The sequence below is a fragment of the Borostomias antarcticus genome (genome assembly GCF_949987555.1).
Source record: "Borostomias antarcticus genome assembly, chromosome: 15".
Classification (NCBI taxonomy): domain Eukaryota; kingdom Metazoa; phylum Chordata; class Actinopteri; order Stomiiformes; family Stomiidae; genus Borostomias; species Borostomias antarcticus.
In genome coordinates this window covers 3,846,101-3,859,666 of record NC_140248.1, presented here as the reverse complement: position 1 = coordinate 3,859,666, position 13,566 = coordinate 3,846,101, and the positions used below count along the sequence as shown (strand labels likewise).

Here is a 13,566-nt window from a genome sequence, read left to right as displayed (position 1 = left end):
ACAACGTCAGACAAATGACTGTACTGGGTCAAACACACAAACTAATAAACCCAGTTTTTACTGACTAGTATGACTGTGTTATTGTAATGGCTGACTGACTGGGTATGGAGACTTTTTTAAACTGGTGAGAGGGCTGATGCCAGATTAAATTGAATGCATAGCCATTTCTACTTACTCAAATGTTGCCATTTTCTCCTTGTTTTTCTGACTGCAAAAGTGATTGCAACCATATAATAATTTCTCGCGCACTCATATTTGATAAGCCCGCTTGGGATTGCTCTGCAACACCTACATTACTCGTGTTTGGCGACACCTTGTGGCTGACAGATTGTTGCAGACAAGGATGTGTAATCAACAGTCGAACCGCCAGGCACAATAAAAACAGGCGTTCGACTCGTCATGCCTTTATTTCCTCCACGCTGTTTCAATGGACGCCTTCGACTTGTTTCGGAAGCTGGGAGCAGGGGCTAAATTCGACTTTAAGAGGTTTGGGAAAGATGCTGAACGATTTAAGGTAATTGAAATCTGGATGTTTATGTATACATTCATACTGGATTCGTTTAAACGGATAAAGTTGGAAACGGGCTCTGTTTTAATACGACCAATGTGTGATGAGTGTAACAGGCTACGTTGGCTAACAGAGTAAATGCTATCGCAGTGTACATTATCCTGCTTGTATTAATAATTTAAATATTTTGTGAAGCAGGAAAAACGGCTGTAAATATGGTAACGATTTGGGTCGAACGAGCACGTAACCAGCTATCTCTCCCAACTGTGTGTATTAGGTGGGTAGACTTCAGAGCAAAGATGGCTCCTCAGATCTCCTCTCGGGGATCGACTTCTTTGGAAGGGGGGTAGCTCACCCTGGAAGGGGGGTAGCTCACCCTGGAAGGGGGGTAGCTCACCCTGGAAGGGGGGTAGCTCACCCTGGAGGCCAGAGCAAGACTATGACGACGGAGGAAGAGGAGACCGAGGAGACTGCTGTGGCAGGGAAAAGGAAACGGCAGATTGAGGAGAAAACTGTAAAGAAAAAGAAAGGCAGACTGGGAGATGCCGAAGGTACAGTAGGCTGGCGCCCATCCCCAACGTGCCTAGTGTAATTAAACATGGGTAGAAATGGCATCCTAATGAGAAATGGATTGCACTTTTATAGCTTTTATCCAAAGCGCTTAACATTCACACACCGTTAGCGGCAGCTGGCATGCAAGGTGCTAGCCTGCTCATTGGGAGCAGTTTGGGGTTCAGTGTCTTGTCCAGGGACACTTCAACATGTGGACAGGAGGAGCCGGGATTCGAACCGCCGACCCTACAATCGTTGGACGGCCGTGCCACATTGTCTGCTTGCTGCTCGTATCGGTGATCGGGGGCCAAAGCAAGTGGGAAGAACAATTCCAAGATGATTATCTGAGCCGTGTGTGCATGTCTGCGTCTCGGTCTTCTCTAGGTCAAGGCAGTGGGCAGCAGGGGGAGAGTGACGGGGAAGGAATCCGCTGGACTTCTTCTCTGGACAGAAAGACCAGAAACCTCCAGAAGGACGGGAAGGAGAGCACCTCCCTCAAGAGACTGAAGCACCTGCACCAGGAGAAGGTACCGCCAACGAACACGCCACACACACGCACACACACTCACACGCACACACGCACGCATACACACTCTCGCAATATAACATGCACTTCTATATACCTCATCTCTGTGTGTGATGTAGGAACGTTAAGTTGTATTTGTAATGTATATTTTTTTCATGATGCCAGCTTAACTGAAAGAGAGCTGCCATATAACTTCAGTGGGCAAAATGGCCGACTCCCCTCCGTTCCCCTGTCCTGTGTCCCAGGTGAACCGCACGCGCACCCAGCACCGCATCAACGTGCACGGCTGCGACGTGCCCGACCCGGTGTGCACGTTTGACGAGCTGCGGTCCGAGTACCGTCTGAACCCGCGGGTCCTTGAGAACCTCAGAGAGGCGGGGCTCACGGCCCCCACGCCCATACAGATGCAGGCTATACCGCTGATGATGCACGTGAGTACACACACACACACACACACACACACACAACTGTCCCCTGTCATGCAGTCTGTTGTCTGTGATGAGACTCGCTCCATACACGCACACACACAACTGTCCCCTGTCATGTTGTCTGTGATGAGACTCGCTCCATACACACACACACACACACACACACACACCTTATTTATAAAATGGGTAAATAAAATATTCCAAAATTGTTGGACAATCATGTTGCGCTCCTGCATGTAGAACTCCAGTGAGCGCGTGTGTGTTGCGTGTTCTTGACGGCGTGTGTGTGTGTGTGTGTGTGTGTGTGTGTGTGTGTGTGTGTGTGTGTGTGTGTGTGTGTGTGTGTGTGTGTGTGTGTGTGTGTCAGGGTCGTGAGCTCCTGGCCTGCGCCCCCACAGGCTCAGGGAAGACCCTGGCCTTCTGCCTCCCCCTGCTGGCCCACCTCCAGCAGCCGGCCAACCTGGGCTTCAGGGCTCTCATCCTCTCCCCCACAAGAGAGCTGGCCAGCCAGGTACACACACACACACACACACACACACACACACACACAACCTGGGCTTCAGGGCTCTCATCCTCTCCCCGACAAGAGAGCTGGCCAGCCAGGTACACACACACACACACACACACACACACAGACAACCTGGGCTTCAGGGCTCTCATCCTCTCCCCCACAAGAGAGCTGGCCAGCCAGGTACACACACACACACACACACACACAGACAACACACACACACAAGAACAACACACACACACACACACACACACACAGACAGACAGACCACACACACACACACACAGATGGCACACACACACAGTGCTCCACGCTGATGCTCCAGTGGGTGGTGTGTGGGTAACCGTGTTGTGTTCAGACCCACAGGGAGCTGGTGCGTCTGGCGGAGGGGGTGGGCTTCAGAGTCCATATGATCGACAAAGCATCCATGGCTGCCAAGAAATACGGACCTCAGTCCAACAAGAAATATGGTGCGCCGTCCGATTGACCTCTACAGGCTTGATTGACCTCTACAGGCTTGGTTCCCTTCCGCCAGGGATGGTACTATCTTTCTCTTCCTACCCCCCATTTAATCTCTCTCTCTCTCTCTCTCTCTCCCTGTCCCTCTCTCTCTCTCTCTCCCTCCCTCTCCCTGTCTCTCTCTCTCTCTCTCTCTCTCTCTCTCTCTCTCTCTCTCTCTCTCTCTCTCTCTCTCTCTCTCTCTCTCTCTCTCTCTCCCTGTCTCCCTCTCTCTCTCTCTCTCTCCCTGTCTCCCTCTCTCTCTCTCTCTCTCTCTCTCTCTCTCTCTCTCTGCAGACATTCTGGTCAGTACTCCTAACAGAGTGGTCTTCCTCCTGAAGCAGGATCCTCCAGCACTCGACCTCAGCAGGTAATCAGCTGAACAGTCTCAGCACGTGTCTCGAGATACGGGTCTTAGTGCTTCGGACTCTCTTACACCTCGTGTGTGTGTGCGTGCGTGTGTGTGTGTGTGTGTGTGTGTCAGTGTGGAGTGGCTGGTCGTGGATGAGTCTGACAAGCTGTTTGAGGAGGGGAAGAGCGGCTTCAGGGAGCAGCTGGCGGCCGTGTTCCTGGCGTGCTCCGGCCCCAGGGTCCGCCGGGCGCTCTACAGCGCCACCTACGCCGCGGACGTGGAGCAGTGGTGCCGCCTCAACCTCGACAACCTGGTCTCCGTCTACATCGGACACAGGTACCCCCGTTCCCCATAGAGCACAGGTACCCCCGTTCCCCATAGATGACAGGTACCCCCGTTCCCCATAGAGCACAGGTACCCCCGTTCCCCATAGAGCACAGGTACCCCCGTTCCTCATAGAGCACAGGTACCCCCCGTTCCCCTAGAGCACAGGTACCCCCGTTCCCCATAGAGCACAGGTACCCCCGTTCCCCATAGAGCACAGGTTCCCCCGTTCCCCAGAGAGCACAGGTACCCCCGTTCCCCATAGAGCACAGGTACCCCCCGTTCCCCATAGAGCACAGGTTCCCCCGTTCCCCATAGAGCACAGGTACCCCCGTTCCCCATAGAGCACAGGTACCCCCGTTCCCCAGAGAGCACAGGTACCCCCCGTTCCCCATAGAGCACAGGTACCCCCGTTCCCCATAGATGACAGGTACCCCCGTTCCCCATAGAGCACAGGTACCCCCGCACATCTTCATGACGCAGGCGGTGAGGGTGTTAACCACCCACCCCAGGGCCTCGCTGGCGAGTAGGAAGAATAGGTGCTCTTCGCCGCGTGCAAGAGGGTACCTCAGAAATAGCTGGAACTGGGATCAGCACGCCCGTCTCTAGGGGGGGGTACTTGCGTTTGAGAGTTGGCGCCAAGACCGGGAGCTGGAAGTGGAGACCAAGGCTGAAGGCTACTGAGTTAAAACGGTAGAACCGCCCACCTTTGACTCACCTGAACCCCTCCTCCCCTCCCCGGTACGTTGTTCTCCTCAGGAACACGGCCGTGGAGACGGTGGAACAGGAGCTGCTGTTTGTGGGAACGGAGAATGGGAAACTGCTGGCCATGAGGGACATCATTAAGAAGGTAGGTCCGCCAGGGAGAGGTCTGAAGACCAGGGACAGGTCTGAAGACCAGGGACAGGTCTGAAGACCAGGGACAGGTCTGAAGACCAGGGACGGGTCTGAAGGCTTCAGGAAGGGCAGAGTTATCGTTAAGCGTCAACTTGTAGAACTAAGGATGGAAATTGGACAGAGAGAATTTGCTCTGTGCTGTCCGAGGAGGCATATTGACTTGGCATGGGCGTATTGATATATTATCTCAGGTTACTTTCTCTGCCTCCTTCATCCCTCCCTTCTTCCTGCTCTCTCTCTCCCTCCTTCTATCCCTCTCTCTCTCTCCCTCTCTCTCTCTCTCTCTCTCTCTCTCTCCATCAGGGGTTCCTTCCTCCCATGCTGGTGTTTGTGCAGTCGAAAGAGCGAGCACGGGAGCTCTTCCACGAGCTGGTGTACGAGGGCATCAATGTCGACGTCATACATGCAGACCGCACACAACAACAGGTACACACACACACACACACACACACTCTGTTCATGGTTGGTCCAGTCACAGCTTCTAGAATGTGATCTCTCTCTCCAGAGGGATAATGTGGTCAGTAGTTTCCGCTCGGGGAAGATCTGGGTGTTGATCTGTACAGCTCTGCTGGCCCGAGGGATCGACTTCAAAGGAGTCAACTTGGTGCTCAACTACGACTTCCCTACCAGCGCTGTGGAATACATCCACCGCATCGGTTAGTCCCTCTGTCCTACCTAAACAGCACTTGTGGCACACTTTGAAATTGTAATTTCAAACCCATTTCACCGCATATGTTCATGATGTCAATGTCTGATCACTACGCCTCTCTCTCTCTCTCCCCTGCTGCTCTTCATTGGTTTTTTCTCCTTCTCTCTCTCTCTCTCTCCCTCCGCCTCTCAGGGCGTACGGGCAGGGCGGGGCACAGCGGGAGGGCGGTCACGTTCTTCACAGAAGACGACAAACCCCTGCTACGCAGGTACCCAGGGGTTCCATCAGGCCTGCCCCCGACTAAAGATCGTCCTGCTCCACTAGAAGTCCTCATTTCAAACGACTAGTCGTTCCTTTATTATTATGATTATTATTATTATTATTATTCATATAACCTTACCATACACACGGAGCGAGCGGCAGCAAACGACTCAGCAAAGCGATAGATTCATTCTCAATGTGTCGGCATTCGGCAACACAGCAAGGAGACTGAACAACATTTGATTACAGGCTATGGGATTTTGAGGGGATTGCGCAATAAACCTACGCTAGGATTTTGATTGGTGATTGAGGGGTTTGTTGACGGGGTTTTTTTTCTTTCTGCGACTAATGAAAACCTGCTCGACTAGGACTCTTCTCGTCCGCTAACGTTAAGTGGACTATTGGGGGGGCCGCCCTAGTTTCTGTTCACTCACGGCCTGCTGGGAGCTGCCATACCATCAACTCCTCTTCTGTGTTTATTTGTTCTTTCCCTCTCTCTCTCTCCGTCCTCCTCTGCAGCGTCGCCAGCGTGATCAAGCAGGCGGGCTGTCCTGTACCTGACTACATGGTGGGCTTCAAGAAAATGCATAGGTGAGCTTTCAGATGAAATTACTTCTTTTAAATCTATATCAAAAAGTAATAAGTAAGGTGTAATACAGGGCTTATTCAATAAGTTGACACATTGTCTGTAATAGGGTTGCAAATTTCAAGGAATTTCATTCATCGATAACTGTTAACCTTAACAAACGATAGTCGATTAATTGATAAGAACGTCCCGCGCTGGACTGCACTTTGCTCGCTTCATTTTTTTGTCGTCTGCCTCTGTGTCGTTGAAATTTCCCGGCATCCTAATTAGCCTTCACTCCATGGCGTGGCGCCCTCGTGCAAAATCATGATGACATTTCATGCAACTCCCGTTGATAACAAAAGTTCAGTTCCATTAACAAGCAGTTAATCGAGTAACCAAATCTTACTCAAGTAAATTCTTATCGGCAATGAATGGATAGTGGATTAACTGTGAACATCCCTAGTCTGTAATGAGGCTGTTCTGAATGAGTGATTAATCCCGAGGGTGTTTGTGTGCAGCAAGGTGAAGCGCCAGCTGCAGAAGAGACCCCCGAGGAGAAGCACCATCAGCACCACGCCACGCCTCCTCCTGAACAAGGGACAGAAGGGACAGAAGACCAACGGACACAATCACAAGAAGAAACCAGAGGGACAGAAGAATGGAGAAGGAAAGAAGACGGGAGATGGACAGAAGAAAGGAAAGAGAGTACAGAAAGGAGGAAGTGAAAAAGCAGACGGCAAAAAGCAGAGGAAAGGATTGACTCCGCCTGCTGGACCCAAGGAGAAAAGGTAATGTGTCTCAAACACTTGACAACAAGGGGAGTAGCAGTCAGAGGGGGAGACTGGAGACTGAAATGCCCCCGTTCTGAAGGAATGGGCTCATATTATTCATGCTAATATTTTGGGAATGAAACAGACTGTTCTCTCTCTCTCTCAGGAAAAAGGTGAAGAAAGTCGCAGCAGAGACGGGACAAGCTGCGTGAGGACAGACGGACAGTATCCTAGATGACAGGATGGACAGACTGACGTATATGAAGACTGTTCTGTTTGCTATGTTAACAAATGTACTCCCAGCAATAAAAATAAACTGGTGTAAAAAGTTACATTTATATATCCTTCTATCCACAAACGAATGATATAAATGTCATGGAATCTACAACTAAACTTCACTATGGCATTCGTATTTTCTATCCCTGGGGGGGATCAATAAAGTCTTCACTTATTTTATAGTTGCCACTGAGAAGTATGCCTGAGAAAAAGTTATCCACACTATAGGCTATCTTGTTGGATTTCTTTCATCTTGCTATAGTGAAATAAAAAATATATATAAATCTTGTTTATTTGTCATATGTACGAGATCCGGTTACCATGTACAGTACTATTAAATATACTTAGCTACACCCAACATAGGCTTGAACCTATCACCCAGAGATTAACGTCTCGTGTTCCACATACTGAGCTAGTTGACTGACAAGAATAAGCCTAGATACTTCAGGAAACCAGGCCAGATCCAGCCTGGCTGATGTGCGTGGCTGGCTTGTTTCTGTTCAGCACTGGTATAACGGAAGCTAGTCATACCACTAAAATAGCTGTGAATTGAAATGACATGAAACAATGTCTGATAAATTAAGAGGTCTTGTCGCCTGGACACATCAGTTCCAATGCTAATCCAGCACAATAAGAGCGGGATAGCCAGTTAGCTCATGAGCTCATAACAACTAGCAGCAGCTTCCATAACGTTAAAGGACATGGACAACATTTTTGGAAATACGCTTATTTTCCATCTTCCCTGGGGTTAGACAAGCAGTATTCGCATTTTCAACTCTGTGCGTGTAATATGGAGTGGCGAGACCTGGACTGATTAGCCTAGCTTAGCGGCATTCACTGGTATCAGGTTAGGCCGATTAGCCTACTTTACAAATGTCACGAAATAACCCCCCAATACAACTCCAAAACTATAGGCCTCAACTGCCTGTTATTACAGCTCTTTACAACACACTGAACCATATTAACCTGTTATTACAGCTCTTTACAACACACTGAACCATATTAACCTGTTATTACAGCTCTTTACAACACACTGAACCATATTAACCTGTTATTACAGCTCTTTACAACAAACTGAACCATATTAACCTGTTATTACAGCTCTTTACAACACACTGAACCATATTAACCTGTTATTACAGCTCTTTACAACAAACTGAACCATATTAACCTGTTATTACAGCTCTTTACAACACACTGAACCATATTAACCTGTTATTACAGCTCTTTACAACACACTGAACCATATTAACCTGTTATTACAGCTCTTTACAACACACTGAACCATATTAACCTGTTATTACAGCTCTTTACAACAAACTGAACCATATTAACCTGTTATTACAGCTCTTTACAACACACTGAACCATATTTATAAAGTTATGCTGACTGACACCTTCATGCTCCGAGGTACCCATTAATTCGGGGCATGTTTTAAATTCTGAACATGATTTATTTATAACAGACTATTACATTACACCAGGGATTCTCAACCTTTTGGAAGGCCCACTTCTGATTGTTAAAATTCTGAGGACCTAATTGAAGCAGATCCTGATCCATCCCTTGGTGAATTTTTCAGTTTACTCCATTAACTAGACATTGAAAGAGAAAACAACATTACCTCTGCACTTGTTTTATTAAAGATCACAGGAACATAGTGGTCGATGATCAGCCCAGACAGGAATGAAGGTCACACGGAAAAGACAAAAGACACAACCCATTTATTATCAATTTTGTTACTCGCTGACATGAAAAGTAGACACTACCATTGCTTAAAAATATGTAAACTGTATAAACTTGTGATCGTGATCATGATGCTGAGCCCAGTCGCACAGAAAGGGAAGTTGGAGAACATCTTGCTTCCGTACTTTGACGTATTTCCGCCTGAAACGGGCTGCAAGGGCGGGACATACGTTTAGATGAATTTCATTGGATCGTTATCGAGCGGGCGGGATATTCAACACTTGAGGAGTAGTTGACCTTTTGATTGACAGGGCGGATGTCGTGAGATTATTGGCTTAAAATCTAAGGTACCGTCTGTCGTAATTGCACGTGACCTACCGTTTTCCAGGAAGTAAGAAATTATATACTTTGATATAAGATTACAACAAAAGTAGAATCTTGTAATTTTTTTGTCGTTGAATCGTTGAATAGGTGAACACTATGACCAATTATGTGAACCAAAATGGGACTGAATGCTTTTTTCATTTCTGTAGGACTTTAAGTGAGGGGAGAGCATATTTGTGCTTGTTGCACAAAAGCTTTCCTCAGTATTGTGACAATATTACTACTTTTTAACCCCTTAATAAGCATTATTTGACCTTTCAATTCTCTTCACTTACATAAACAGACAGTGAGTGTGTGGTCTCTGAAATCATAAAGAAATATAATATATAACTAACAGAAATACTTAATAAATAACTAAATAGCCTAACTCAAATACTCATTGAATTCCTGAAACTTAACAAGAAACAGTCTATCTAGGCCTGTTGCTGCCCTCCTGTGGCCAAAAACGGTAAATGCAGTCTATCACCGGTAATACACGTTTGTAGCCAACTAACAAGAACGTGGACTAAATCATACTTGGACATCGAATGTAATGAACATAAAAATCTAACAAAGTACAGTTGCTCTTATCTACCAATAGCCTATAACCAGAGATTACATGATAATAGTATGAAGAAGCTATCAAAATCCCTACCGAATCCATAGCTAGCAACATGATAAAACATTGTGGTAGAATCTCACCATTAAATACAATACACGTTGAATGGTTTCAGTCAAAGGCCCAAGAAAAGAGCAACGTTTTCAGTGCAGATTTAAGATAAAATCAGATTTTCAGACTTTATTGATTCGCCAGGGGGGAAATTAAATGTTTCAGTAGTTGGAAGGTTACAGAAAGGTTTGAAAGAGATTAGATACAGAGTAGCCTAACAAGAAGAAGACACTAGAGGGGGATATATATATAACTATACAAGTCAATGAGTATACATATACATACATCCCGGCTATCAAGGTATATCTAGTAATACACATGTAAACATACATGCAGCTCACCTCAATGACCTCAAACTCTCAGGCACTGTTATACAGTCTGATGGCTGCTGGTACAAAGGAACATGTAAACCGCTCCGTATCCGGAGCGTTATCCCTTGATTTTCAATGTCTGCTATACCCACAATAGTCAGACACACACACGCACACACACACACACACACACACACACACACACACACACACACACACACACACACACACACACACACACACACACACACACACACGATCAACTTCATGCATCCTATCCTCCATGAAGTCTCCAGTGATCTGTCAAATTGGCTCCACCACCTGGAGGCGCTACTGAGACTTGGAGAGTAACTTGCAGTGGGTGAGAGAAATCATAGGACAAAGATCCCAGCACCACTACATCCATCCTTCACTCCTTCCTTCACTGCTTCCTTCACTGCTTCCTTCACTCCCCTTGCTGAATAACGCCTCCTCTCGCTCTGCTCTGGCAGGAGAAGCAGGAGAAGGTGACCCTTCTGGAGGAAGTGACGGCTCTACAGGAGACCAACCTGTGGGAGGAGTCTCTCACAGCCAATCAACAGCTCCGTAAGCTCACCCTGTTGTTCAAAGAGGCACCGGGAATTCTGCCTGGAGAGAGAGAGAGAGAGAGAGAGAGAGAGAGAGAGGGAGGGAGTGAGCTGAGAGTCCTAGAGACAGCGGTCAAACCCAGATAGAGAAGAACCAGAGAGGCTGAGGAGTTCTAGCTGTTCTGTCTGCAGGAGGCATAATTACAGAAGGACTAATATTCCACATGGAGCTACTTTCTAATCCTCTGTGAGCTGATCTGTTCTGCTATTGTTAATTGCAGGTTTTGAATGTTAACCCAAAATAGATAAATAAATTCAGTTTTTCATTTTCTTGCGATGTTGGAATTAAGTGATATGCATAGATACTTTTAACAATAAAAACGTTATTTTTTAGAACAAATATGGTCATATCGAACAAATATATAATATCAATAAGTGGCATGGGTCATGAATTAACTTACTGTTACTGAATTAACTTACTTCCGTTTGTTAGAATGAACACTGTTACGGCTCCACCCTCCTCGGCTCTCCCCGGACCGCTGGGGCGCACGGGGCGCACCATGCGTAATGACGCACGCCGGTCAGACCATGCGTAATGACGCACGCCGGTCAGACCATGCGTAATGACGCACGCCGGTCAGACCGTGCTCCCACGCCTCCCGTCCCCGGAGTTCCCGCTCCTCTCGAGACTGATCTAGAGACGCCTAGAACAGCCCCGCGCGCTTCGCCGCAGGTGAATACGGTTGTGGCTAATTAGTGAATGAGCTTATGGCTTGGCGCTGCACACCTGACTCCAATCATCATCTACTCATCTCTCTAGAAGAACCAGCTGGTCATCTCGACAATCATCGTCATCAGGGCTTTGCACTTTTCCACCGCCTCCTGTGTCGTGCGCTTGGGTCCAGTTTCAACCCGGTCTTAAGAGCAGTATGTCTACCTCAGAGATGATTCAGACATATAGCCTACGAGCTCTAAAGGGCCCCGTTTTATCATGTCAATGTCATTTAAATTTTAATTGTAAATAAATAAAATAAATAAGCTTATAAAGAAGGCAGGCTCAGTCATTGTCCTGACACCTGACTCCTTGGAGGCCGTCACTGAATGTTGCATAATAAAACTGGAACAATTCTAGGTATGATGGCCATCCCCTGCATGCAACTGTCTCTACTGTCAAAACATCTAAGAAATAATAATAATAATAATAATAATAATCATACCCTTCATCATAATACAATCAAGAAACAGCAAAACAACTGTAATAGGCTACTATAGCCTACATGAGAAAATAATGAAATTAAAGTTAGGCATAAAAGTTGGGTAGCAGGTGTGTAATACAAGTGTTCACTGGTAATAATACTGGATTGGTCAACACGGAGAGGATCGAATGCCTTTCAAGGCTGAAGTTATTGGTGCATCGAGCCCCTGCTATGGCAAGCTTACTGGGATAACTCCAAACCCTGGTCAGGGAGAAAGTGGACTGTCAAGTCAATACAGGGCCTCGGGTGACAAAGGCAAAGGGTCATCAGTGAGAGAAGGGAGGCCGAGGAGGTTAGATCCGGCCTGAACACCTGGGACAGGCCTAGGAGAGGGAGGGGAGCTTACAGCGGTTATAAATCAAGAGACCAGGGAAGAGTCTCTGGGAATCCCATAGGGAGGGAATGGCCAGGGTGCAGGGGCAGGGAGAGAGACGGAGGACAAACAGCGAGGTCATTGGAGGAGGTATTGCGCAATGGCGGATACAAGGTTACAAGGCGGCACGATGTTCCCCGCATTCTAGAGGAAGATGGTAATAAATATTATAAACAAATCCCTTTAAAGAACTGATGAAGAACCCCAGCTAACTCTGGGAAGGTGATAAACAGCCTACATGACCCCCCCCTCCCCTCCCACTCTCTAGCCAGGGTCTGGTTCTTATCAGAAGGAAGGGATCGTGTTGGATGAACTGCCTGAAGACAAACAGCTTTCCTGTATGAGGTTGCGATAATAGATGTTAAAAGTAGAAGGTGTAATCAAGACTATTTAGAGTGAATATCATTTATTGGAAATGTAATCACTTAAAGGAGTAGTAAAGGGAAAATGCGTGCCCACCTCCACCACCTGTGGGACACCGAGGGGGAATGCAGGGTGGAGTTCAGCACTGAGGTGGAGTCAGGGGGGGTGCAGGGTGGAGTTCAGCACTGAGGTGGAGTCAGGGGGGGTGCAGGGTGGAGTTCAGCCCTGAGGTGGAGTCAGAGGGAATGCAGGGTGGAGTTCAGCACTGAGGTGGAGTCAGGGGGGGTGCAGGGTGGAGTTCAGCACTGAGGTGGAGTCAGGGGGGGTGCAGGGTGGAGTTCAGCACTGAGGTGGAGTCAGGGGGGGTGCAGGGTGGAGTACAGCACTGAGGTGGAGTCAGGGGGGGTGCAGGGTGGAGTTCAGCCCTGAGGTGGAGTCAGAGGGAATGCAGGGTGGAGTACAGCACTGAGGTGGAGTCAGGGGGGGTGCAGGGTGGAGTTCAGCACTGAGGTCAAGGTTAGCGCCGGGACGCGTTTATTTCAAGACCGAGATATCAAACAAAGGGGGAAAAAAATAAAAACTAGAAATTTGGGAGCCAAAGTTACAGTATGTTGTACTATTCACTCCCCTTATATGAACTTTGTAGACAAGTCCTGTAACTTTTAAACTGTATCATGGCTCCATGGAAATGATGGCTTCATCTGAATGTTGCTTTCAGTTTCCTTATCCAACCTGTGTATCTCTGTCCACCCTAGATACTACTGACGATCTACACTTATCTTAATTCCCATTGGCTCAGCCCCGCAGAGAACATTTATTTGTTGACACGAGGGACAAGGCTGCTCATTTGAGACCAGCGGT

General features: G+C 47.6%; 1 protein-coding gene across 1 annotated transcript; it reads left to right on the top strand.

Annotated features, from left to right (window-relative positions):
* Positions 1–418: 418 nt before the first annotated feature.
* On the top strand, positions 419–7,333 carry ddx52 (DEAD (Asp-Glu-Ala-Asp) box polypeptide 52). The gene is made up of 15 exons (XM_084449340.1): positions 419–514; positions 786–1,059; positions 1,445–1,587; positions 1,832–2,017; positions 2,382–2,525; positions 2,884–2,995; positions 3,321–3,393; positions 3,508–3,711; positions 4,459–4,549; positions 4,900–5,022; positions 5,102–5,252; positions 5,438–5,513; positions 6,026–6,097; positions 6,593–6,862; positions 7,011–7,333. Exons 1-15 carry the CDS (start codon positions 428–430, stop codon positions 7,054–7,056), a joined length of 2,052 nt encoding a protein of 683 aa, XP_084305466.1. The 5' UTR covers positions 419–427; the 3' UTR covers positions 7,057–7,333.
* The last annotated feature ends 6,233 nt before the right edge of the window (positions 7,334–13,566 follow it).